General features: G+C 54.6%; 12 protein-coding genes across 21 annotated transcripts; 5 read left to right on the forward strand and 7 right to left on the reverse strand.

Annotated features, from left to right (window-relative positions):
* Positions 1 to 4: 4 nt before the first annotated feature.
* KVP18_002393 (uncharacterized protein) lies at positions 5 to 1,100 on the forward strand (the record flags this gene model as incomplete). Of its 2 annotated transcripts, XM_067953235.1 has the most annotated exons (3): positions 5 to 717; positions 746 to 997; positions 1,025 to 1,100. In XM_067953235.1, the coding sequence occupies 3 exons, from the start codon at positions 5 to 7 to the stop codon at positions 1,098 to 1,100; spliced, it is 1,041 nt and encodes a 346-aa protein (XP_067813227.1). The 2 variants fall into 2 exon arrangements, with proteins under 2 accessions (XP_067813227.1, XP_067813228.1); XM_067953236.1 differs by lacking the exons at positions 746 to 997; positions 1,025 to 1,100 and having other exon boundaries at positions 5 to 733.
* Positions 1,101 to 1,378: 278 nt separating this feature from the next.
* On the forward strand, positions 1,379 to 5,373 carry KVP18_002394 (uncharacterized protein; the record flags this gene model as incomplete). Of its 2 annotated transcripts, XM_067953238.1 has the most annotated exons (3): positions 1,379 to 4,469; positions 4,552 to 5,294; positions 5,323 to 5,373. In XM_067953238.1, the coding sequence occupies 3 exons, from the start codon at positions 1,379 to 1,381 to the stop codon at positions 5,371 to 5,373; spliced, it is 3,885 nt and encodes a 1,294-aa protein (XP_067813230.1). The 2 variants fall into 2 exon arrangements, with proteins under 2 accessions (XP_067813230.1, XP_067813229.1); XM_067953237.1 differs by lacking the exons at positions 4,552 to 5,294; positions 5,323 to 5,373 and having other exon boundaries at positions 1,379 to 4,498.
* A 56-nt stretch (positions 5,374 to 5,429) lies between these two features.
* Positions 5,430 to 6,521, reverse strand: KVP18_002385 (uncharacterized protein; the record flags this gene model as incomplete). 2 transcript variants are annotated; one of them, XM_067953221.1, is made up of 2 exons in its annotated part: positions 5,441 to 5,530; positions 5,559 to 6,521. In XM_067953221.1, the coding sequence occupies 2 exons, from the start codon at positions 6,519 to 6,521 to the stop codon at positions 5,441 to 5,443; spliced, it is 1,053 nt and encodes a 350-aa protein (XP_067813213.1). The 2 variants fall into 2 exon arrangements, with proteins under 2 accessions (XP_067813212.1, XP_067813213.1); XM_067953220.1 differs by having other exon boundaries at positions 5,430 to 6,521.
* Positions 6,522 to 6,546: 25 nt separating this feature from the next.
* On the reverse strand, positions 6,547 to 7,372 carry KVP18_002388 (uncharacterized protein; the record flags this gene model as incomplete). 2 transcript variants are annotated; one of them, XM_067953226.1, is made up of 2 exons in its annotated part: positions 6,547 to 7,301; positions 7,330 to 7,372. In XM_067953226.1, 2 exons carry the CDS (start codon positions 7,370 to 7,372, stop codon positions 6,547 to 6,549), a joined length of 798 nt encoding a protein of 265 aa, XP_067813218.1. The 2 variants fall into 2 exon arrangements, with proteins under 2 accessions (XP_067813218.1, XP_067813219.1); XM_067953227.1 differs by lacking the exon at positions 7,330 to 7,372 and having other exon boundaries at positions 6,547 to 7,137.
* A 74-nt stretch (positions 7,373 to 7,446) lies between these two features.
* KVP18_002389 (uncharacterized protein) lies at positions 7,447 to 10,545 on the reverse strand (the record flags this gene model as incomplete). Of its 2 annotated transcripts, none has more annotated exons than XM_067953229.1 (1): positions 7,447 to 10,545. In XM_067953229.1, one exon carries the CDS (start codon positions 10,543 to 10,545, stop codon positions 7,447 to 7,449), a length of 3,099 nt encoding a protein of 1,032 aa, XP_067813221.1. The 2 variants fall into 2 exon arrangements, with proteins under 2 accessions (XP_067813221.1, XP_067813220.1); XM_067953228.1 differs by having other exon boundaries at positions 7,447 to 8,862.
* Positions 10,546 to 12,254: 1,709 nt separating this feature from the next.
* KVP18_002387 (uncharacterized protein) lies at positions 12,255 to 12,788 on the reverse strand (the record flags this gene model as incomplete). Its single annotated transcript, XM_067953225.1, has 1 exon — positions 12,255 to 12,788. One exon carries the CDS (start codon positions 12,786 to 12,788, stop codon positions 12,255 to 12,257), a length of 534 nt encoding a protein of 177 aa, XP_067813217.1.
* A 528-nt stretch (positions 12,789 to 13,316) lies between these two features.
* On the reverse strand, positions 13,317 to 13,544 carry KVP18_002396 (uncharacterized protein; the record flags this gene model as incomplete). The annotated part of the gene is made up of 1 exon (XM_067953240.1): positions 13,317 to 13,544. One exon carries the CDS (start codon positions 13,542 to 13,544, stop codon positions 13,317 to 13,319), a length of 228 nt encoding a protein of 75 aa, XP_067813232.1.
* A 73-nt stretch (positions 13,545 to 13,617) lies between these two features.
* On the forward strand, positions 13,618 to 16,685 carry KVP18_002386 (uncharacterized protein; the record flags this gene model as incomplete). 3 transcript variants are annotated; one of them, XM_067953223.1, is made up of 3 exons in its annotated part: positions 13,618 to 14,692; positions 14,721 to 14,975; positions 15,004 to 16,685. In XM_067953223.1, the coding sequence occupies 3 exons, from the start codon at positions 13,618 to 13,620 to the stop codon at positions 16,683 to 16,685; spliced, it is 3,012 nt and encodes a 1,003-aa protein (XP_067813215.1). The 3 variants fall into 3 exon arrangements, with proteins under 3 accessions (XP_067813215.1, XP_067813216.1, XP_067813214.1); XM_067953222.1 differs by lacking the exon at positions 13,618 to 14,692 and having other exon boundaries at positions 14,777 to 14,921; XM_067953224.1 differs by lacking the exon at positions 15,004 to 16,685 and having other exon boundaries at positions 13,618 to 14,748.
* Positions 16,686 to 16,743: 58 nt separating this feature from the next.
* On the forward strand, positions 16,744 to 17,763 carry KVP18_002395 (uncharacterized protein; the record flags this gene model as incomplete). Its single annotated transcript, XM_067953239.1, has 1 exon — positions 16,744 to 17,763. The coding sequence occupies one exon, from the start codon at positions 16,744 to 16,746 to the stop codon at positions 17,761 to 17,763; it is 1,020 nt and encodes a 339-aa protein (XP_067813231.1).
* A 22-nt stretch (positions 17,764 to 17,785) lies between these two features.
* On the forward strand, positions 17,786 to 18,727 carry KVP18_002402 (uncharacterized protein; the record flags this gene model as incomplete). The annotated part of the gene is made up of 1 exon (XM_067953249.1): positions 17,786 to 18,727. The coding sequence occupies one exon, from the start codon at positions 17,786 to 17,788 to the stop codon at positions 18,725 to 18,727; it is 942 nt and encodes a 313-aa protein (XP_067813241.1).
* Positions 18,728 to 18,734: 7 nt separating this feature from the next.
* Positions 18,735 to 19,220, reverse strand: KVP18_002398 (uncharacterized protein; the record flags this gene model as incomplete). The annotated part of the gene is made up of 1 exon (XM_067953244.1): positions 18,735 to 19,220. The coding sequence occupies one exon, from the start codon at positions 19,218 to 19,220 to the stop codon at positions 18,735 to 18,737; it is 486 nt and encodes a 161-aa protein (XP_067813236.1).
* Positions 19,221 to 19,252: 32 nt separating this feature from the next.
* Positions 19,253 to 24,066, reverse strand: KVP18_002397 (uncharacterized protein; the record flags this gene model as incomplete). Of its 3 annotated transcripts, XM_067953243.1 has the most annotated exons (3): positions 19,253 to 20,194; positions 20,223 to 21,968; positions 21,997 to 23,931. In XM_067953243.1, the coding sequence occupies 3 exons, from the start codon at positions 23,929 to 23,931 to the stop codon at positions 19,253 to 19,255; spliced, it is 4,623 nt and encodes a 1,540-aa protein (XP_067813235.1). The 3 variants fall into 3 exon arrangements, with proteins under 3 accessions (XP_067813235.1, XP_067813233.1, XP_067813234.1); XM_067953241.1 differs by lacking the exon at positions 21,997 to 23,931 and having other exon boundaries at positions 20,223 to 21,818; XM_067953242.1 differs by lacking the exon at positions 19,253 to 20,194 and having other exon boundaries at positions 21,883 to 24,066.
* Positions 24,067 to 24,072: the final 6 nt, after the last annotated feature.

Genomic DNA, 24,072 nt, shown 5'->3' on the forward strand with positions numbered 1-24,072 from the left:
TGTGATGGTCGCCAATTTCAAAGATGCGTTTACATTAGAAATTTACTACCCGGATTCGGTTGTGACTATCGACCTCTACGACAAGGATTACTTCCACAATCTCGACCCTGATGCCTGTGATCTCATCCATAGCGAAGAAGTGCCTGTTTCCCGTCTGCTGCCGAACCAGACATCTTCTGTGATGTGTGAGGGCTGGCTCGACGTACCTATGGCCAGGCGGCTGGACGAGAAAGATCTGGTGTCGGAGGAGCTGCAGCTGCCGCCAGTAGTCTGCACACAGTTCATTCTGAACATTGCATGCAAGTTCTATGCGAGCCATTCTAGCTCGCTCACATTCGGAGGCGCAGGGCTAGGAGCCTGCCTGCTGACGAGACCGAGATCTACCCGACAACCGCGGGGCCTCGTCCACGAGACTTTCGACCTGATGGTCTTCAAAGACTTATTTCAGCGGCTGCTCAAGTTGAAGAGAGGGACGCTTCTGGGGGGCGCCAAACCGTACATCCACTCGATTCTTGACTTGCGCCGTCCCGGTCATCTGGCAGCCATCCTTGCAGCCCTCTGGTTACCGTTGCGTGGAGGAGTCGGGTCGTCTGTGCTGCTAGTTTTAGCGCTGCTATTGCGGTATCCGCACGACGTCTGCTCGGGTCCTACTGATCCCCCAACTCCAAAAAATAGAAAGTCGCAGCCCATAACTCCGTCGATGAACAGCCTTCTCAAGTGGGTTCGCTGGTGACCAGTGATTCAGCTCGCTAGCTTCCACTGTCTTCAACGAACGGGTGGAGCAGCGCGTACTAGCAAGCCAGCGTAAGCTCTCACGGGCGGTGGTGCGCCTGGAGAAGGCGATACTAAGACTTGAGGCGCGGCAGGGTGACCTTTTGTGGGCATCCAGGGCAGTCTTGTTCCTTGCTGCTTTGCATCAGACCCTTTCGATGGAGTATGTCCTAATTAGGGCTTGGGTGCTTATTGCTGCTGTGTCGTCGCTGTGCCTGTTGCACAGGTGAGTGTCGGGGCCGCTTCAAATCAGATTTGAGCTTTTTCGTATACTTCTATCTCTGGCCAGGGGATACGTTAAGTACCTCCACCTCAAGAAGAGGCAGTAGAGGCATTTGATTTGCGTCAGATGTGATAGCAAGATTTATTCTCACCGTAAGGAGTTTCGAGACTGCAAGGTCACTGAAAAGATATGCTTGTGGTCTGTATTAGTGCAGTGGCCTCGTTCCTGGTGGAAGCTGGGTCCGATTACGATATATCCGAAGTGCATCTTTCGGCCTGGCGAATGTCACAGAGCAGACAACTGAGATCGGATCATCACCCAGACTGTCGGCTGACTCGGATTTGGTGAGACATTGAACTAATCTCTAACAAAGAATGCGCAATTATGACGAAGAAACGGAAGCAAGCATCCACGCTCAACAACCTTAATTTCTTCAAGGACGCAATTGACAAGACGTCCAGGTCGCTGCCTCGACCACCATTCAACATCATAGATGACAATATGGAAAGCATGCTGATGCACCCCTGCAACGCCGCCCACCGCAGGTCAGACGAGCTTCCCGTCACGCGATCTGGGACCATGGAGGATATGCGACACGATATGAGGAAGGTTCAGCGCACCCTAGACCACCTGGACGTCCCCAGAGGTCCGCTCAATGAATTTCCCCGAAGATCGGCTTGGTGGGGGTCGGTAAGGAGCCGAGTGGGGTATCTGGGGGACATTCCGGGGGTTGGCACGTTGCGACTGTTTATGGAGTCTCTTCTGTTTTGGGGCGGAGTTCTCGACGTTGTTGGTGTGGCCGACTGTGTCGTGCGGTTGGGAGGCCCAATTAATTTTCTGGTACTCTTCTTACCAATTCAAATGTTCGTTGTTATGCCATTGGTGCAACTTGCATTCGGCGTCGGCTCTCTAGCAGTCAGGGTGCTGCATCAACGTCTAATGGACAGGCCTGAACATGAGAAAACCTCGAGTGACGACTTCGACAACGCGGAGCCTGAGCACCTCATGTACTGGTCCGACGCTACCCACTATAAGTGGAGCTCTTGGAGTCACCCCGAAAGTCACTGTCCTGCGAGATTGGGACTCACCCGGTGCTTGGATATGACTCTGGGACACCGCCTGAGGAGCCTCTCAATTCTTATGACCGTGCTGGCTTTTTTCCTCGCGGGCAGCGACGTGCTCCGTGCGGTGGACATGTTCACAGTTGGTATTCGCGGCGCCAAGGGACCCCAGAAACCGCTTCCATTAAACGTCTTCGCGGGACTGGACATGGATGCGGCTGCAGTATTCCAGGCAGTCGAAGACCTCAACGTAGAGCGCATCGCCATAGCACTTCTGAAAACCGCGGAGCCTATTCAAACCATGAGCTTGCAGGCTGATAGCGCGTTCGGCTTGTCGGAAGCCACCGCCATGCCGGGGAAGCCATCCGTGGTCTGGATGCGCGCAGTCATCGACATCGACGTCCTTTGTGGCCAACGCCAGCAGACGTCATGTGTTTACCAGTCTGACATGCCCGTTTGCGCGTGGAATTGGCCGGAAGCGTCGTGCACCCGCCACCATCTGAACTGGGAGCAAAACGCGTATGGTGTCCGAACTCTGCAGTGGGCGGGGCTGCTGCGGCCCTCTGAACGCTTGGACTTCTATCGGCAGATATCCGCCAACGCATTCCCTGGGAAGGGCGTTTCCTTCGAAGGACTGATCTTCCCAGATGCGGATGTGACCCCGCGCGCCTCGGAGGTTGCATTTCTGATCGGAGTGATACTGCTGTGGACCTTCGCGTGCGTTGTGGCTGGCACGAGCGTCCTCAGATTCATGGCTGCTTGGATGACATGGGTCAACCTCTCATTGCTCTTCGTGATTCTGTTTGTCTCATCCGTCCTACTAACAGGTTGTTGGCTGAGTACTCACCTTGCCGTCTTTAGAGATGGTTCGATTACCCCGTTGACCTGGGATGAGCTGCGGACCTTCATCCCCACGCATGCCATACCAGACTTCAGGTGTCCTCCACCAGGGCGTTACGCGCTGCTCCCTCTGTCCATGCCGGCTTTCGCTGATGTTCTCAGCCTGTCCTTGACGTCGTCTTGGCTTATCACAGGCCTGCACATGCAGCGAGCCACCACAGCCCGGTCGAGTATGGAGCCGTTCAGTTTCGGGATGTGTCTGACGATGGCCACATTACTCTTCGAGGTGCCGTTCAAAGTGCTCTCTACGTATTCCTGGTCCATTCTTGGGATGCAGCAGGCGTTCAATGTTTACGCATCCAGCGCCCCGCTTCCGCAAATCAGCGGGTTTGCGCTGAAGCTCTCGAAGCCCCAATCCTTCCAGCCTCTTCTGAACAACGTTTGGAACGTAGCTGCTCAGGCGGGGGGCCAGTTCGCATTCGACCCGGTGCTGGCCAGGGGCTACGCGGACGGGCTGCCCACCGCCAACCTCATTATCGCAGTGCAAGGTTCGTGGAAACTAGCGAGACTGATGGACGCCATGCTTTGTCCCTTCCTGGACCTGAAGCGAAAGTCGTGGTCGGCGCGGTTCTACCGAATCCTTCTGTGTTTCTCCTGCGGCGTTTTCGGTTTTATCCTGTCAGTTGTGCTACATTACTCCCCTCCATCGGTTCCAAGTTTAGTTATGTGGACCATAGGTCACCTGGTGGGTCCTACGGTAGTCTTGGCGCTGTGCTCCGCTGTTAACCATGCCCAGCGAAGCGTGGCAGAAGCTATATTGGGGCGCGTCCGTTTGTTGGTAACTGACCTCACCGAGGCCCTGTTTGCCTTGCTGGTGGTGCTTGTCCCGCTATTCCTGCCGGCCGAGCCATCGGAGTGTTCCATCACAGAGAGTTGCGTTGTGAATGATTCGAGCTGGGTACCTGAAGGCTGCTGGACCTCTAGCACCGTTTCGCTGGCGCTCGTCTGCTGCCACTTGTTTCTATTCCCTGCTGCCTGTGCCCTTCTGAGCCTTATCCCTGACAATGGATGTCTCCGTCGCTGGGGAGGAGAGCCAAGCGTTCGAATGCGACTGAAGACCAGTGTACTAGGGCCCACTGTATTCTTTGCGGGTCAAATATTCAAACCAGACGACCTCTCCGGATTCGATAGCGCTTCCGCTTATTGGGCCTTGTGTATGCGATACGCTGTCCCTACAGCATGCCTCGCACTAATACAACAAGCTGTTGTGGACCTCAAGAATAACGCCTCTTGGGAAACCCCATTGAGTCCATTAAGCTCTGCGATAGTGTCGGTAGTTTGGCTAGTATCTATCGTGGGAATCACATATGGGGCTGTTCTGCCCCATCATTTCGTGTGGATGGTACGGCCGGTCAGTAGTCATCAGCTCCCAAACGAAGTCGATGACATAAGTCTCCTCTTGGCCAAAGCAAAGCAGGTAAAACGCTATAACCGCGGGAGCCAGATTTCCTGGCGCGTGTTCGATTTCGTGAACCCTCCCAAGAATCTCCTACGACTGACGGAGGATAGTCGAAGTGGCTTTGTCTCACTTGAAATAGACTGAGTTTAGCCCATTTTCCATGGTGCTTTTTGCGCAGCTGGTAACCGGCCCCCCAGGTGCAGGCAAGTCCACCTACTGCAACGCTATGGACCAAATATGCTGTGCGCTTGGCCGACAGCATGTCCTTGTCAATCTCGATCCTGCCAACGACGGCGAGACTCTAGGATACACGCCTGACATCGACATCAGAGAGCTGGTTACAGTAGAACAGATGATGGACTCCCGCGGACTGGGACCCAATGGGGCGTTGCTGGCTTGCATGGAATTCCTGTGGGAAAATGTAGATTGGTTGGAACAGAGGCTGGCCGAGAAGACTGGTGATGGCTTCTACTGCATCATAGATATGCCAGGTCAAGTGGAATTGTACACGTGCCATGACCGTGGCATCGTGCGCATAATGGAGCGACTGTGCTCCCACAAGCACAAATTTGAAATGCGCGCCACATCGGTCCATCTCATGGATGCTACACTGATAGCCGACCCATTCAAGTACGTTAGCGCGCTGTTAACCTCGCTTAGCGGCCAAGTCATGCTAGAACTTCCGCATGTTAACGTCCTCACGAAATGTGACCTCCTGGCCGAGGTCAAACATGATATGGCTTTTAGAATCGAATACTACGCGGAGGTCGATAACTTGCACCATCTGTTTGAGTTGGAGTCATTGATGGGTCCTGGGGCGCTTCGAGAACACCCCATCCAACGGAAGTATGGGAAGTTTTTGCGAGACATCTGCGATCTGGTGACTGACTATAACATCATAGGATTTCAGTTGCTGGATATCAACTCCAAAGAATCGATGGTCTCTCTACTAAAAGTAATCGATACAGCTAATGGCTTCGCCTTCGGTCAAGCACTTCTGTCCGATCCCAACTGGGTAGGTACGGCTCGAGGCTTCAGCCCAGAGGCCCTCTACGCTGATGTGCAGGAGAAATACCTAGACAGTGATTAGTGACCGTTCTTCACCGCCACTGCGACGTTGGCGATGAAGGCTTCCAAGTGCCAGATGTCCTTGGATCCCGTGTGCAGTGAATGGCTCTGAATCGCTTTGTGTCCTCGGACTCACGTAGTGCTGGGCAGCCTTCACGATGTTGAGTCGCAATAGGGGATCTGTCTTGAACAGCCCGAGAAACCTCAGCATCAGCTTAACGAGCACGTCCTGGCTTGGAATGCAGGATACCCACATCTCATAGAGCATTTCTCGCACTTCCAGCAGAGTCTTTACGCTTGGTTGGCTAGATATCTTCTGTGCTATCGATCCGCATTGAGCCTCCCATGGAACGTCCCGGATTTGCTTGACGTTTTTAACGTTCCGAACCGCAGCTTCCTCCAACAGGAGGAGGGCGTTGCGGAGGTCCCGTCCGCTAGCTTTCGCTATGTCTGCGATCATGTTCTGCAGCGTGGTGGAGCACTGTTCCTGTTGCCAGACGGATGCTAGCACCTGGCAAACCTCAGGTTCAGACGGCAACGGAACTCGAATGCAGTGGCAACGGCTTCTCAGAGAAGGAATGATGTTGGCCAACTCCTCGCAGTGCATAATAATCCGACACGTCTTTGTAAACCGCTCCATAGTTCGCCGCAGCGCCGCCTGCGCCCCGAACGACAACGCTTCGGCCTCTCTGATCACAAGTACCCGATATGTGGGTGTACCAGTGCCGCTATCCCCCGTCAGCAATGAACTGCCGCAGTGCGATGCCATGTTTTTGACTGCTGTTTGCAGGTAGAGGCGGTCCTTGGTCCCTAGATCCGAGATGGAGATCTGTGTATGGTAGAGGCTGGAGATGACAGACACTTCTGCCTTGCCGCCGTCTACCTTCAGCGTCTGCTCGCTGACGGCGTTCACCTTGAGGCCGTAGAGCTCCCGAAGTAAGGCCATTATGCGCGTGCCTTTGCCTCCACCGCTTGGGCCGTAGAACAGCAAATGCGGAATGCTGCGTGTGCGCGCGATGAACTCCAACCGCTGGTTGAGGTCTCGGTGGCACGTCATGGAGCCGAATGCCAGCGGTTGATGTTTGTCAATCCACAACATGTGCCGTATTTGAATTTTTTCGCACTCACATCGTAGAATGCTCAATAACCGCAGCGACTAGGCTGATTGTGGAAGCAAGGACGCCTAAATTAATGACTACTTGGCAGGCGTCGATGGGGCTTCGCGGCCAGTACACGAACGTGTGTACCACGGCCGAGACGTGTGCTAGTATTCTCGCCAACAGGCTGGAGATTGCAATTTCCAGAATCTCCGAAGAGGACGTTGGAAACCGAGCAGTTGCAGGCGGTACTAGGCGTGGGTTCACACCCACAGGGACGCCTTCTGGACTGGCCATGGGGCTCTCCAGAACCTCCGACTCTCGGAGAATGTCGCGGTTGGATACTTGGCAGGTGGGACACATCCACTCGCCTGAGGTGGCGGCGTGCTGTCTTCTTACGACGTCTGGCCACTCCACCGACCCTACCGCACCCTCGGAAGGGGTGGGCAAGAACGCCGACAGGGCCTCCAGCAACGTAGAGATTCCCCAGGCAGGCTGCCAGGACTCGGGGTGGAAAGTTGTTGCCGAGAGGCAGATCCGCTTGCCCACCTCGAACCGGCCGTTAGGCGTCAAGAACACAATGTCAGGAGGGTGTCTCGGGTAGGTCGTGGGGAGCATCAGACGGCCGTGGTATATGCCCCCATCAAATGCTGTCGCTTCAGGGCCGCGAATAGTAAAGTGCCACTCATAGGGTTGCTCAAAGTCGACGGGCCTTGCGAACCAGGAAAGGGAGTTAGCATTGCTCTCGATTTCCTGATACTCTCGGATAATTCGATTGAAGGCTGGGTTTCGACGCCGTTCGTCGTTCACCTTGGGATCGCCTTACTGGGGATGCTGAAGGCGACTCAGCCATGAAATTAGTAATTCCCTCAAAGAGACCTGCACGCCTGTCTGCATTTATTCAGTTTTATGGACTCATGTATTGGATCACAACAAGACCTTCTTTCTTCTCTTGTTGCCTCTCTTGCCTTTCTTGGCGTACAGCTTCTTGTAGAGGGCGTCTAACGCTCTGGCGCATCCGTAGTCATTGAAGTTGGGCCACCTCTCCAGAGAGGCTCTTGTCTTTACTAACCACTTAGCAATCTCGACAACGTGGTCCGGCTCCATACCGGCATCACTTAGCTGCCTTTGGGACGCCAATGACTTCGTGGCGACTTGCTTTTCGTTGGCCTCATGCACGGCATCGAAGCAAGTTGCGACGAGGACATTGAGCAAAGGCGAGCTGAACTGCTGCACATCCATCCAGGACATCGGGAAGTCCATGTTGAATAGAAGCGTCACTGCGTCAGACTTATTCCCGCCTTGCCATCTCTCCTGCATCCATTCCTGCAAGGAAGGTTCCGTAGCAACCACGGGGGTAAGCCAATTCTCAAAGTCGTCGTCTGAGTCACAAGTTTCGACGGGGCGCACGTTCACAGAGGGCAACGGTGGTACGGGTTTCGGAATGCAGGCGGGGACTCGCCGCGACTGCTTGGCCGCTTCTCCCAGTGTCGGAAAGCTACACCCGTTCAAGTCGAAACGCGACAGCGCCTGCTGCTGCTGTTGAAGCAATCGGGTCCGTCGGTCTTCATCTGCTTTCTCGCGCCTCATGGCCGCAGCCTGGTTTTTCCAGAGCGCGGCACTGCACTCCTGCTGGAACGCGACGTTCTGTTGTCGGTCGCGCTCTATATGCAGTCTCCGCTGGGTGTCGAAGTCAATGTTGTCAGCGTGGGGGATCAAAGAGGGGAAGTTTTGCTCTTCAGTCTGCTTCACCGGTGGTGTAGTGATGTGCATTACTGGTGGCTCAGGCGGGTTGTCGAAGACTTCCACGGCGTCTTGACTCTTGAAGAAACGTTTCAGGTTCTCAGCCCGCGCGCCAACAGTCACCGTTTCCACTTCGTCTATGCGTCGGATTTCCTCAGCTGACCAGTCTTCCGCCTCTAGCTTCGCGGCCTGAGCTCCCTCCGCGCTCGAAATGTCACTTGGTGCCCTAGCACTCGGTGTCTCCGATGGGGTGGTTGGTGAGTCTCTGATGGCGGTTGTTAAGGCCTCTGATGCTGCAATTGGACCTAACGAGGTCGGCGTGGTTACTTTGGGCTCCAAATGGCCTGGGGTGATCCTGGTTGGCGAGTCTCTGATGGTGGTCGGTGGGACATCCATTGCATCGGCTAGCCCGTTGGGCTGAATCACTACATCTGCAAGCAACTGGGCTGGGCTGATACTGGTTGGCGAGTCTCCGATCGTCTCTGACACAATAGGGACGAAATAATTGGTTGGCGAACTCCGATGGGCCGGTTGAATCGAGATGAAGGAATCACCTCGCTCATACGACAGAGCCTCATTTCGCATGATAGGAAATACCATGTCACTGATTTCGGGTCCGAAGTCCACAAGGAAGGAGGCGGCGTTGATCTTGCCTAGACCAGTTACCGCAGGGCGGTTTACCTGCTTCCGCGGAGCTCGTCGGGGTTGCTGGACATGACAAGGATGGGGTACGCCGGATGTATTTGTCTTAAATATGTCAAGGTGACCCGACAGTCCAGATAAGGTATTGAGGTCTGACTGTGCCAATTGGAGATCATCGAGTTGAACCTGCGAATGTGCATCGATGGGAGCTGGCTGGCAGTTAGACGGATGGGGGACCAGGTAGGTTTGGGAAGATACAGAACCAGTTGGAGAAGCAGGAGTGCCAGATTCGTGAGTCAGGGGCTTCTGAGAAGATACAGAAACAGTTGGAGAAGTAGGAGCACCTGGTTCGTGAGCCAGGACGCTCTGAGCAGATACAGAAGCAGTTGTAGAAGCAGGAATGCCAGAATCGTCACCCAGGAGGTTCTGGGAAGATACAGAAGCAGTTGTAGAAGCAGGAGTGCCAGATTCGTGAGTTAGGAGGTTCTGGGAAAATACAGAACCAGTTGGAGAAGTAGGAGAACCTGGTTTGTGAGCCAGGACGCTCTGAGCTGATACAGAAGCAGTTGTAGAAGCAGGAGTGCCAGATTCGTGAGTCTGGGGCTTCTGGAAAGATACAGAAGCAGTTGGAGAAGCAGGAGTGCCAGATTCGTGAGCCAGGACGTTCTGGAAAGATACAGGATAGGGTTCATGAGAATGCTGGGCGATTCCTTCCACGAAAGAGGCTGCACCTAATGTTTGCCATTTGGAGCGATCATCGAGAGCAGTTCTGGCCTGTGGGCCGGGAATGGGCGTAGGGTGTTGGATGCGGTTAGGCATGTGGACTAGGGCCGTAACCGATGGGAGTGTCATCTGACCAGGGGTCAGCTGACTTGTGGCAGTGTAATATCCAGCGGGGTGAACGCTAGACATGCTGTGGGGGATTGTCATCTCGGCGTAGTAGGACGCTGTGGTGGGACACGTGTTGGGGTACATATGGTCGGGCTGCTGGGGGATCCGTGGTGTGGTACCATGGCCGCTACTTTCATTGTAGGACATTCCGGAACCGCTACTTTTACATTCATGTCCCAATGACAAACAGCGACTCGTACTGCCCTGTTTGGCGTGTCTGCCGGCAGGTCGCAAAACACTTGAACTCGGCGTTGTCGATTGCATCTTCCTCGCAAGCAGGTTAACAAGCTTCGCATTTGCCGGTTGTTGGTAAGACTGGTCAGTAGGCGTCGACTGCGAAAGCGCGTAGGGAGATTCGGATGGCCATCGCACTTGGAACCGCGTTGGCTGGCTGTCGTAATGCTGCTCCATTGTAGGGCAGGAGTCAGCAGCCACCTGATGGGACAAGGAGTAACTTGCTTGCTGGGGTACTTGGTAAACATCCGTTGCCAACTGCTGCACGCAGCCAGGTTGCTGATGCACGCAGCCAGGTTGCTGCTGCACGCAGCCAGGTTGCTGCTGCACGCAGCTAGGTTGCTGCTGCATGTAGCCAGGTTGCTGCTGCATGTAGCCCGGTTGCTGCTGCATGTAGCCAGGTTGCTGCTGCATGTAGCCGGGCTGCTGAGGAACAGGATAATAGGGGTGCTCTGGTGCTGTGTAGAGTTGCTGGTCCGTCAAACCACATTCAGCGGGTTGAGGTGCGGACTGCATGTAATATCCTTGTGACGGCATGGAAGAGCCTTCTTGGATGTAGCACCCATATCCAGCTTCCTGCGGCGGAAGGCCCGATAAGGAAAGATCTGATGACGACCAAACGACAGAAGAGAGGATCAGAGGCGACGTCGCAGTTTCATTCGCTTGGCGGATGATCATAACGAAAGAAACAAGCGATTTCTACATCTTTTCGGCAGCTTTCATTGAAGATTCATATGTAAACGAATCGAAGATTCACATGATCAGCCGGCGAGCGTCATCTGTTGTGTGCATCACAGAACGAGAAAAGATCGAGAAAAGAATGAAGCAGACCATTTGCTTATTGTGGAGTCAGTTTTATGAAGTTTGCAATTTTCTCCAGCATTAAAACGATTATAGTCCTCATCAAAATCAACGACTGAGGCTGTGGTTTCATAAGGAGGCACCATCATCGAGGGACGATTTCGGTGGAATACATGCCAACAAGGGCGGCTCGAAGCCATTACAGCTGATGGTGATCTTATCCTGAAAGTCATCTCCTTTTGAATCCATGTCCGCCAACCTCGAGGAGAGAGAATCTACTGTCGCGCTGGATTGGCATCGAGCCAGAGCCGAGGCCCAGCTTTCAGGAGGATGCCCACGGTACACTCGATTCCATACCTGCTCTGGCGTTTCGGAATCGTTGGGGCACAACAACACGCTCGCCGGTATGTACATAAACTCAAAATCTGCAAACCTTTTTGGGATTTCGCTGAGGGCGGTCGTTTCGTCTACTGGAGGAGAGGAGCGGCCCTGAGAGGTATCTACCAGTCTGACGCCCACAGGTGCGATCTGGCGTCGCACATGGCCTCTGTTCCCCTTCATGCGCTGCGCCATTACGCTGATCATGGTGGATCGCGTGTCGTTCTTTGTGTAGGGGGAAGTGGAGGGGCGTGACGACTGTCTGTACGTCGAAAATGGTGGAGATCCGTGTGCCTCAGGTCCTGGGGATTCCGAAGGACATGCGTGGGTCGAAGGTGTTGGGGATCTGTATGTCGCAGGTGTTGGGGATCCATATGTCGAAGGTGTTGGGGATTCCGAAGGTGTGAGACATCCGTATGTCGAAGGTGGTGGAACCCACGTCACTGGATCCTCTGACGATGGCGAAGTACTTGAACTCACAGAGCCAGTACTTGTTGTTCTTGGAGAGGAGCAATCTGGTTCGTGACACGACTCCACGGAACTAATCGATACTGTTCTATTCCCAAAGGTGTTAGGTGCGTGGTACTGTACGAAAACTCCCTCCGGGTGCGGGTACGAGCCGTTCTGAGGTGCATATGCGTCTTGGCGCATGCACCCAGATGTATACATTGGTTGGAAAGGATGTGGCTGATATGAGATCCGAGTCACAGGGCGCACATGGTATCCGTTCTGAGGCGCATAGGTCTGGTAAGGGGGTCCAGGCTGTCGGTAAGGGGGTCCAGGCTGTCGGTAAGGGGGTCCAGGCTGTTGGTAAGGGTATCCACAGGGAGGTGCATACTGGTAGCCCTGAACAGGTTGATAGTATTCGACATGCATCTCGAGCCGAGGATGGATGCGGCGGGCCTCCCCTGCTTGGGGCGGTTCTGGGGTCCAGCCCAGCGAGGAGGTCAAAAAGGCTCGCTGGGTACCACGGTCTTGAGGAGATCGCCTGATAATCATGTCAAATTGGCAATTTCGGGTTGTAGATTCACATGTCACCTTACACCCTACTTTGTGTTCAACATCTCGGTTTCAAGTCTACGCGCCGCAAAAGGTATGCTGCCGGCACGCATTCGTAGATTGTGTCGACGTCGCTCCTCAGCCATCTCATCCAGGCTAGTGTAGTTGTAGCAGTTACGATCCACAATGTACCTCTCAGCTAGAAAGGTCTTGCATGCCAGAACGGAGGAGAGATTTCGAGTCTTCCGCCTGTTGTGCCTCGCCTGAATACGAGGCCAGACGAGAGACGTAAACGCCTTCCAGCGTCGGACCCATTCCACTGACCTCTTCCTTCTCACAAGTCGGCGATACATTCCTCGCAGAAAGCGGAAGGACGACGGATCTGCACATTTCAACAGCATCCATCGTTGGTTGAACCGTTCTGGGAAGTCGGTTGACCGATTGGGGCTTTGAGCGACCGTCAGGCTTAGGGGCGAGAACTCGAAGTGCAGCTTCCCATCGACCTCCGTTGTGTTAAGACACGTCCGATGTCGAGGAAGGGTGGTTGATGTCTGGGTTTCAGTGCGGGTGCGAGACTCCATAGACAAATCGCAATATTCGTCAACATCACATCTTCACTCACATCTTCACAAGTTGCATAAAGGGTGAGCGGCATATCCAGCCGATTCTGGGTTCCGCTGACCGGACATAGCTCACACTTTGATGATCTCGTGCACTGCATTCGATAGCTGCACCAGGCTGCCTAAAACCTGGAAGGGCATGGAGCAGGTGTAGGGTATGATTCGTAGAAAGCAAGTCTTCAGCGGCCCGACGAAGACACACCCACACAGGAGTGACATGCTGCATACCTATAACAGCACGTACTTACACAATGTCGGTCACGTGGATGATGGCCTCATATATGGTATAGATGAAGTAGCACAGCACCCGCAGCTCATTGCACCAGTTGTATTTCTATCCTACGATCCAAAGGAGCCCTACCTGCGCAACTTGATTACACTCGGCTTGGCTGGAGCAGGCAGTGCTCCGGATCGTGGGGAGCTTCAGCTCGAAAGGTAGGTTCAGTTTCTGCTGGAACGAATGACGACTCTGCATGTCCACAGAACGGATCAACTTGAGCATCTGCTCATCCAGCCAGCCAGGCCGCCCACCTCGCGTTGAGCCAGCTCCATGAGCAACACCCCCTGCTCCTCTGGGCTCTCAGCGCCTGTCAGTATCAGGCCTTCTTTAAGGTGGGAGTAGAGTTTGGCTTCCAAAGACTCAACGCCGTATCTCTCTGTGATCAGCAGGTTGGCGGTATGAAGCACTGGCTTTGGAGATTCTGTGCGCCCTACCATGGCCAGATGCCAGGTATACTAAAAGGCCTCGCATTTGTGTCACGTAAGCCTAAAATTGACTGAAATTGACTGTATGGATCCCCGTCTCGGTTGGTTCCACCCCGTGTGGAGGTCCGGCCTACTAGGCTCCAATGATGGGGTTCGCAAGATCATTGAGATGGCCTCGTCGCATGCAGCAGTCGATAAGCAAGCGGGAAAGTTCACACTGTCGCCCGTCGTGAGGTCTGTCGCAGCATTCATGAGGTTGGTGAGCCCTGAGGAATCCCCCAGCGATAGCTCAATACCCTGCTTTAAGATGTACGGATGGACGTCTCTTTTTCACTCTGCTGGCTCTAATCAGCTTATGTGTGTCATTCACCGCCGTTTTGGCGAATTCGGGCTGTCCCCGGACGACGCACAGACTCGTTCGGAGCTTGCCCAGCGCTTACTGCCCCCGTCAGAACTTTCTCGGATTTGGAACAGCTCCGCAAGTCGGCGAGTGGCGCCTGAAGGCCTAGTTTTCAAACAGAGAAAGGCGGAATCGCGGCGACGAGCCCTGCTCGACTCCACGACAAGGACATTCGCCATGTTCAGCTTAGACGGCGACGAGCCCGAAGACCGCGCTAGGGTCACCGCAAAGTACGCCACTGGCTCTCGGCGCCGGTTTGACCCACTCGACAGCTCCACAGATCTTTTACAGTGTTTGCGAGTCGACATGGCCGCTGTTACCATTCAGAAGGCCGTACGAGTACTCCTGGCGCGCAAACGAAGGTTCATACTGCTTACATTCAGTCGCTACCTGCAAGATGCCCATATCGCCTCGCAGCACATACAGACCCAGTGGCATACGGCCAAAACGGCAGATAGGGCGTTCGTCCAGAAGGCCACGATCCTCGTCACGAGAGCCCGTCATCGGGCAGCCATCAAGGTGCAGCAAGCATGGAGGGACCGTATGGCCCATGACCAAACCGTGAAGGAGTACCTGGCCCAGACAGTGCAGGCTGCACGGCACTATTGTGCATGCAAAATCCAGGCCTTCCGGAGAGGATATGTTACTCGCAGGATTTTTGACGAGGACACGGAGAACACTGTTCTGTTTTGGGAACACGACGTGGTGGGTCGAGTTGTGGAAATCGTTGGTTCCTTCACGAACCCCCCTTGGACGCGACGTAAGGCGCCCCATTTACCGTCATCTAGGCATCCTAATGAAGTACTGTCCTCTTAGGCGCAAGTATCAAACAGTGATTCCCCGAATGGAAGGACTTTTGGAACTGAAATATCTCGTGGACGGCCAAGTCTTGTGTTCGGGATCTTTGGACCGCTGCATCGACAAGAACGACCCCACGAAGCTCAATAATATCGTCTACGTCAAACCAGTTGACCCCAGACTCAAGGCCGGTAGGACTGCTGCTGCTTTGGTTATCTTCTTTTTTATATTTTTTTATTTACGTAGTCTAGTTTTATTCTTATTCGATTTCAGTGCGAAATTGCCGCAAGATTGTCCGCTCTTTCGCCAACAAGAAGCATTCTCTCCCCTGCGGCTCACTTCCTGAAGTGGACCAGCCCCTCCAAGACAAACTTTGGAGTGCAGCCCGAGGCCTGAAGCACAAACCACCTCGTCGGCTAATGAACCGAATGTCATCGCAACAGGCTGGTGATCGCGACGCCCGCATCAAGCACATGCTGCTTGACGGTAGGCGTCATGCGGGCCGCATGTTACAATCGCACCGCGGCAGATTGACCGCTGCTGAAGACATATCCCATGTCGCACCTCCGGCAGAAAATGTGCAGTCAGATAGTGGGCTCATAGGCTCTCCGGAGCTGGCAGGGCGGTCAAATGTCGATGAGAAGGTGGCCGCGGACAGGACCTGCAACTCCGCTGGCCGCACCATTGGATTGGGGCAGTCGGCACCCATGGGTAAAGTAATGGCTCGACGAGCTCCTCTCCAAGAGCCCACTCGGGATGTCGTCAAAGTGTCCCACGATCGACAAGCACCTGCCGATCCGATTGATGAAGGTGATGTCAGACAGACATCAACTGCCCATCGAGAAGTAGCTGCCGATCTTATTGATGAAGGTGACGTCAGACAGACGTCAACTGCCCATCGACAGGCATCTGCCGATCCGATTGATGAAGGTGATGTCAGACAGACATCAACTGCCCATCGAGAAGTAGCTGCCGATCTGATTGATGAAGGTGACGTCAGACAGACGTCAACTGCCCATCGACAAGCACCTGCTGATCTGATTGATGAAGGTGACGTCAGACAGACGTCAACTGCCCATCGACAAGCGCCTGCTGATCTGATTGATGTAGGTGACGTCAGACAGACGTCAACTGCCCATCGAGAAGTAGCTGCTGATGTTAGACAGACGTCAACTGCCCATCGAGAAGTAGCTGCTGATGTCAGACAGACGTCAACTGCCCATCGAGAAGCAGCTGTCGCTGAAACTGAGGTCCAAACGTCAACTGCCGATCAAGAGGCAGCCGAAGCTACGGTCATTCAAGCGCCCCACGAACAGGCGACGGTCACCGATCCATCACATATTGAACTCGCCGCAGCTGGCACGGCGGCACCTGCCTCGACAACAGAGGACTATATTGGGTGCAAGGAGTCGGAGGCGCCTTCCGATACCGACGTACGTGAAGGATATGATGACCCGCTGAATACTGCGACCACCACTGCAGGCTCGCTCTCGCAGGTAGACGCCTCTGCAACAGCTGGTAATGATGCCAGGCGGAGCAACAGCAGCCGCCGGCGGAAACGAAGGAGGAATAAGAAGTCATCTGAGAAGTCGACCCCCCTACAACGAAGGACACCGACTGCCAGCGTGACGGAGCCTGCCAGTCCTGAAAGTCCGCTACTAACGCCACCCGTTCACAGCCTCACCCAGCCCGCGTCCCCATTGAGAGGAGGGAGCTTGTCTCCTGCCCTGCTCTTCGGCCGTCAATCACCAAACAGCATGCGCCAATCGCCACACAGCGTGGGGCCCAGGTCAGATGACGGGTCATACACCAGGCTCTCCACTTTTGGCAGCTACGACGCCCGATTCCATCGAACATTCTTTCTGGACGAGGAGGACCCAGTACTGCACCGCCTGTACCTCCAGCGCAAAGAGCAAATTGAACGGCGACACCGGCAAGGCCGCAGACTTCGGTGACGATGTGTTAACAGCTTCAACAGTGCTTTCATTAGTCCGTATTCATCATTTTGACTCTATGCTTGAAGCGTTGAGTCCAGCTCTGCTTGAGCGCGTCATGGGGTTTTTCGAAGGTTCGCCGACTTTCTGCTGCCAGCTGCGCCAGCTTAGATTGACCTGCAAATCTGTCCACGAGTGCTGCAAAGGCCTTCCCTGCTTCCTATCACGAGAATCCACAGATAGAGTACCTGTTGCGAAGAGAGCCCTCTGCAAGTGCATGACGGTCCAGGATCTGCTCGCACCGATTCCTGTTGGTGTAGAGCGTCTCGACGTGTGGAAATGCGCAGACTTTCGATGGCTACCTGTATCTCACCCTACAATCAACAGTGTCAGTCTCAGTGATGAAGCTGGCTGTCTCCAAGGCCTGCCAAGTTACATCACAGAGCTTCACTGCACTCCGACACGTTTTAGATTGGCTGACTTGCCGGCGCTCACGCGGCTTGATCTGTATCTTCCTCTGGAAGAGCACTTCGACCTGGTAACGGATGCACTCCCTACAGCTCTGCGGTCGTTGAGGATCGGCGCGCATCATGGCCGCCAAATCTCTCTGACAATTGGCTGGTTACCTCAGCGGTTGCGGTTCCTTGAATGCTACTTCTGTAACGTGAATCTGGAGGCTTGGCCACCAGACTTGATAGAGCTGGACTTGGAATGCGTTGTCTATCTGGGTCGTACGCCAAGCATTCCTCTGGGACTTCGCACCCTCAGTGCAACTGGTCAACTTGAGGCGCAACTGGGACTTCAGAACGACGGTCGGTCAACGGAGATCGCTATCGGAACGCTGCCACCAGCACTCAGCCGGCTGAATCTCGTCTGTAAGTCACTACCACCGGTGCCTTGGCTACCAGTGCGCCTGAGGCACTTGCACTTGCACTGCCCGCATGTACAGCAAACGTGGAAAGAGGAATTCGCTCTCCGATTCCCGGGATTAGACCTGACAAACGGTGGTAAGACGCTGAGCAACTGTTGGTCATCACATTGCAACTGTTGGGATTTGGCCAACGAGTCGACGAAAAGTTTTCCTAAAAATAGATTGTAGATCACGAAAAATACGTCATTCGATGGTAAAGTTGAATGCCTTGGTGGCCACGATCACCAGTCTCTTCAGTCGAATCTACAAGAATGACAGGCCTCGGGCATTAATAGCGAAACAGACAGAGAAGAAGGCGACACCAACCTGCTGCCGAACCCAGCGGCGTTTCACCAACGCTGCCATTCGCGCGTACGTTGAGCGTCGAGCAGGGCTGGCTGCGGTACGGTTCCCGGACTCGCTCACGACGCAAACGGCACAGCTCATGATAGCTCGATGCGTGGAGCAGTACTGGCAGTTCGGCGATGAAGGTGGGTTGCCGTTTCACACCACACCGGTGGCGGCCACAGAGTGGTTGCTGCGAATCGTGTATGCGTTCGTGTTGGTGGACAACCCGACGCTAGAGCCCAAGGATTTATGGCGAAGGGTGCGGCTATGTGCACTATTGGCTTGGAGACAGGCATGTAAGCTCGAGGAGGCTTATAACGATTTCGTCGACATCAGCGACATGACATGCGGGGCCACTGGGGAGTGCCTGCTGTTACCCGTGACTGATGAGGACTGCGCGGTTCTCCTGAAACTCGAGGTGGAGTGGGTGAAACGAGGCTACATCTTCGTGAACGCGTGTTCACTTGACACCGCACATCATATGGCCGCAATGAACGAAGACGATGAGGAAGTACTGGCACAAGTCAGATGCACCGCTTACGCGCTCATTACCCAAGCTGTGAAGGCGTATCCACAGACGCAGGAATTACTGCATCGCGAGCGCGCAGTCCTGGCTGCCGCGAGCGCTTGGCTCGCGCTCAGCCAAGCGCTGCGCGGCGCCGAGAGAGAAGCCGCTGTGCTTCTGAGGACGCGACGGTACATTTCGGTGATTACGGGAGTTGGGCCAATGGAATTGGAACGATACTGTAAACAACTAAAATCGTTGTCAACCGCCAGAATACCGGACAAGACCGAGAAGTGTTGATATTCATTCATGAAAGGCCGACCAGAAAGTCCATCACATCATCTTGTTCATTGGCCATATCTTCTGTTTCCCGCATCAATACAGACATCTGTTGGCGAAGCTTGCGGACGTACCTTCTATTGAACCGGCGGCGAATACGTTCTTGCTCCATGTGGTCTCTGTGTGCCGCGTGAATGATTTCAGAGGTGTTGAGGTTTCGAGCTTGATGCTGCATGGGCCATGGCGCTGGGTTTGCAGGCAATTGTCCCGCAATGGCGAAAGCATTGCCGGCCACTGCAGCTGCCGCCGCGGGGCTCGCAGGCTGCTGGACCATCACAGGCTGCTGGAATTGCATCAAAGGCTGCTGGAATTGCATCACAGGCTGCTGGAATCGCGCTGGCGACGGGTTTACAGTCAGCGAGACGCTCACGTCGGGGGTGGCGCCAGTGTAGAAATACAGACACTTGAGCAGGTCAGGCTTCGGTTGAAGTGAATGGAGGCGAGTGGCGATCATGAGTTCGAAAGTTCAAATTTATGAAAATGCACCTATGTTCGCTTGGTGACGGATGGGGCTCGTATGCGAGACTTAAATCGGGCGTCTTTGGGTTGGGGGCGAATTTTGCTGGGAGTGCTGGTGACGGAAGGGGCGAGGGGTAGTGTCTGAAACCGAGGCGGCGCTCTCTCGTTGAGGCGACCCACCGGTGTCCTCTCAACGTGCTTGCAGGGGTAGTCCTCCCCTATTCGACATCGGCTGCTGCTGCGCACGCGCTCACGACTGTCGCGTCTTGAGATGCTGTTCTGCCTTGGGTGGCTGGTTACAGATCGACTGATGCTTCGCCGTCGAGGTGGGTTGGCTGGGGCATCGCGTCGGAGGGAAAGGGCCCTTCCCCTAGAGACGGGAGCGTTGACGAAAGTCTTTTGTGTTCGGGGCGCCTCGCCAAAACGCTTGTACAGGCTTCCCGCAGTGTTTGGTATCCAGACGTTCTCCTGCGACTCAGTCTCAAGGGGAAGTTTCGTTGACAGGTCGGTACGACGGTAGTGGGCAGCTGCACTGATAGGCGACTGGTGAGCCGATTCGGTGAACACCAGAATGGGGGAGTCAGTCTCTGCGCGTGTGTTGTTGGCATTGCTCAGTCGAACTCCGGTGAGATCGCCAAAAATGCTGGTCCTTTGAAATGGACTAGGACTGTTGAAGGAGTGAATGTTCACCTCGAGGCCAGAACTTCTTCCAACGGACGTGCAACTGGGTCGAATACCCTGCTCCACATCGCGTCGAGCCTCCAGATTCCGGATGACCTGGTCGATCTCAAGCCGCTTAGCTTCGAGTTCCCGTAGTTCCGTGCCGACAGACTTTCTGCGGTGCTCCATACGGACAAGCTCCGCCTGCTTCTTCTCCGCTCGGACCTCGAGCTGGCGCGTCCGCTGTCCGATTTCGGCCACTTCTTCACGCTTACGCGCGGCTTCTGCCTCTAAGGCCGTGAGCTCGGACTGCGTGAGAGGAGCCGTCGCCTCTTACCTTGCGGGTGTGCTCGAGCCGCTTCTCAAGCTGTTCGATCTCCGTCTGTACAGCGTTCTTGATGTGCTGTAGCTTGTTGAAGTCGGCTTGGATGCTAGCTTTCTCAGCACAAAGCGTTTCATTTCGCTGGGAAAGGCTGTGAATCTGTTCTTCCAATTGCTTCAGCTTGTTCTCTTTGACGGCCCTCTGAGGAGTCCATTCCGCCATAACAACGGAGTCGTCGCCATGACGACGCTTGACGCTAGACAACTGCTTCACTATCGGACTGATCTCCTCGAACGGATCTGACACTCGGCGTCGCCGTGCAGGCGTACGGAGCGACTCCACAAGGGGACGGCGATTGAGGTGCAGCTGGCATTGCCGAGCTATGAATTCGGCAGCACGACATTTGAGCTGCTGCCTGAATGTCAGCAACCCCAGCTCCTGCCGCCGCGATTGCTGCAAGCGAACATGGGCGTAGGACTGGCGTCTGCCCGCATCCACCCGCAATCGAGTGTTTGCTTCGGCATGACAGGCGATTTGCTGATCCAAGTCATCGGGCGATGCGAGGACGTTCAGCATGGACTCTCGCATCTGTCGGGCCTCGGCGGTCATACGGCGCTCTATCTCCAGCCCGTCGGCAAGGATGCTCTCGATCGCCTCGTCAGCCATCTTTGAATTGAACTCCTTTTCCTCAAGTTCTCGAGCCTCATTAAGTCGCCTTGCCTCGCTTGCCCTCCTTCGTTCCTGCTCCTCAAGCTCTCGAGCCTCATTAAGTCTCCTTGCTTCGCTTGCCCTCTTTCGTTCCTGCTCCTCAAGTTCTCGAGCCTCATCAAGTCTCCTTGCTTCGCTTGCCCTCCTCCGCTCCTGCTCCTCAAGTCTTCTTGTTTCGCTGAATCGGCGAGCCTCTTCGACTTGTGACCAAAGAACTTCCAATCGTAATCGCTCCGTGTACGCCTCAAAAAACGCTACAAGGTATCGGACGTCATCGCGACGGTGAATGTAGAGCTGACGAATCTTCCGACCACGCCACAGGTGCTTCACACGGGTGAACAATCTGGATAGCCGACGAAGGCCGACGTACGACACTCTAGTCATATACCCGCGAGCGTGAGCCTGAATAATGGTAGCTGCAACTGTAGCCCGCCGAAGACGGATTCTCTGAGCGCGGCCTCGAACATGGCGCTGGATAGTAACCGCGGCCATCCGAAGCCGTTGGAAAACCCTGCGCTTAGCATAGGCCTTGAGACTCCTCGCGATAACGACGGCAGCTCGACGCTTCCGAAAGGAAATGTCGAGCAGAACCACACATTTCAGCACTGCAAACGCCCTCAACCGCTTCCGACGCTTCAAGAAGTCCACCATGTTCGCCACCATGACTTCTGAATCTTCAGGGGATAGCGAGGCAACTTTGCTGAGCTGTTCCAACACCGCAAACCGAAAAAAGATCCGAGAAACGCCATAGGCCACGTCCTCTGGGGGGAGGTCCAAATAGTCCACCATGGCGGCACAGAAGTCTCTAGGGGTCATCCGACAAGCCAGGTCGGTGGGTAGGAGTTTGTGGTACTTCTCATACAGGTCCCGGATCTGCAGTTGGCACGGATAGCCTTTCTTCATGAACAGGAGAACGTCTATCAATCCTCCAGAGATCAGCTGCTGCGTTATGCGAGGGAGGTCCACGTCAGCAGCAGATTGACTGTCGTTTGGCTTGATACACCGAATGAAATGTGGAGAGGTTGACTGCAAAATGCGCATCAACTCCGAAAGCTGAATTGATACATGATGAGCACCACACCTGAGTCAAGAAAACGCGGCTGTTTGTTTGCTTGGAGGAAGCGCGGTTCTCCCTAGATCCGAAGGTTTGATCCTCCAACACCAACAACGAATTTCCCAGCAAACTGTCGCTGTCACATCCGGACTCCACGATCTGACGCACCTCAGCGGGCATGTAGAGATCTCCGTTACGCGTCACAAATCCTGCCGCGGTGTACTTCACGTCGCCGGCGAAGTGACTGACTGTGAAGACGGTGCTCTTGTTCATCCTATCCTTGAGCACGACGCGGTGGTTGGTCTTGGGAGCCACGTCCGCGTGAACCGTGGAACAAAACCGGACGTCCTTGTCCCCATGCCCAGGCATCACGTGGTGGAAGGTCCAGTCGTCCAGCGTTTGGAACAGCCCTCCCTTGGCCATGAAGGCTTCGTGCACTGGCGGAGCGTCGTCCAGGGAAATTTCCGGAACCCCAATCTTCTCCTCGACGTAGAGAGCCCTTTCCTTCCACAGAAGCGAATTGAGAAAGTATTGCTGTAAGAGCTCGTTTGTGAAATTGATGCACAGCTGCTCAAAACTGTTGTGGCTATGAGGCTCCAGATTCTCGAAGCCGAACACGTCAAGAACACCGATGGTTAGCGAGTCTCCATCAGGCTCTTCAAAGGCCAGCGATTCGCTGTTGATGTACTGCACCATTCCTTTGAACGTGAGGTCGTAGATGGACTTGACAGTCGAGTCGCGCCGTGCACGGCTTTGGTGCGGTTGGAGAGGACAGATGTCAGTGTGTACCTGCCTCTTCAAGAATACGTCCACGAATGCCGTTCTATTTTCCTGGGCCAGACCTAGAAGCTGGGCTGCCTTGACGATGTGGTCAGGGTCCCGAATGACGCTGTACCCCTTGCGATCCGAATCGAACTTCACGGCGCATAGGTGTAGCACGGCAGCCAACGTTCTGTAAATTCTAATGACCAACTCGTCTTCGAACTGCAGGCTAGCGAAAGCCTCGTTGATCGACTCCAGCGAGAACATCGGTTCCGTCTCATGCCGCCGGAGGCTGGGGAAGTCGCCGGCGTTCATTAAGCCCCACTCCTTTTTGAGATGGTCGGGCAGGCCGCTACAGAGGGAGTAGAAGATGTGGTAGTTCTTCTCGTCTTGAGGCACGTCAACCACGCGGCTTTTAGCAAGCAAAAAGGTTTCTATGGAGGAGCTGATCATGCGGCCTTGGGGTTGGAAGTGCAGCAGCATCAGCTTACCGAAGCGAGAACTGTTCCTGTTCCTGACAGTTGAGGCATTGCCAAAAGCCTCGAGTAAGGGGTTCGACTGGAGCACCCGATGTTCTATACCCTCCTTCTTGTCTCCATGCCGTCTATCACTCACGGCTGAGAGGTACTTCAGGACGTGTTTGGAGGTCTCCGTCTTCCCAGAGCCAGACTCCCCAGTGATCACGATCGATTGGCTGAGCCCCTCGGCTATCATCCGGTGGTACGCGTAGTCAGCCACGGCGAAGGCGTGAGGAGGTACAGCCGTCCGAGGCTTCCCGACGTACCGCCTTACCCAATCGTCTGTGTAGAGGTCCACTGCCTTCCAAGGATTTACGCAGACGAGCACCCAACCGACGTTGGTGTATATTGCTGCTTCGTCCTCTCCACTCTGGGCCTTCAGAAAGCGTCTGCGAATGACATCGAGAAGATTTGGGGGGTTCAGATATGTCAGCTCCGTAGCGTTGGAATATGCCACCCCAGCCTCACGAAACATAAGAGAGGCTGAGTCCACCACGTAGTTATTGCGCAGTCCTTCGTCGTCAGCCACAAGCCAGGCTTCCTTCTGTTTCCCTACGATTCTCGCGGGGCGAAAGTGCTGTTTGTCCTTCACCCACACGAGTTGATTCACGGCCAATAAGTTCTCTTCTTGTCTTGAAAATACACGGCATCTGCGTGTGAGGAACGAGTCACGACGACCCATTTTAATAAAATTGATTTTCGCACATGCATTTCGCTTCACACGTCTGGAAACAAAGTACCTGCGTCTGTCGCTGCCCACGCACTCACCTAGCAAAAATAGGAGACCCGCAGCAGAAACGAACCCAACGATCACCATTGACCA

Source organism: the organism of the source record quoted next, assembly GCF_019968955.1.
Source record: "MAG: Porospora cf. gigantea A chromosome Unknown PgA_NODE_126_length_36136_cov_336.676, whole genome shotgun sequence".
NCBI classification, from domain to species: domain Eukaryota; phylum Apicomplexa; class Conoidasida; order Eugregarinorida; family Porosporidae; genus Porospora; species Porospora cf. gigantea A.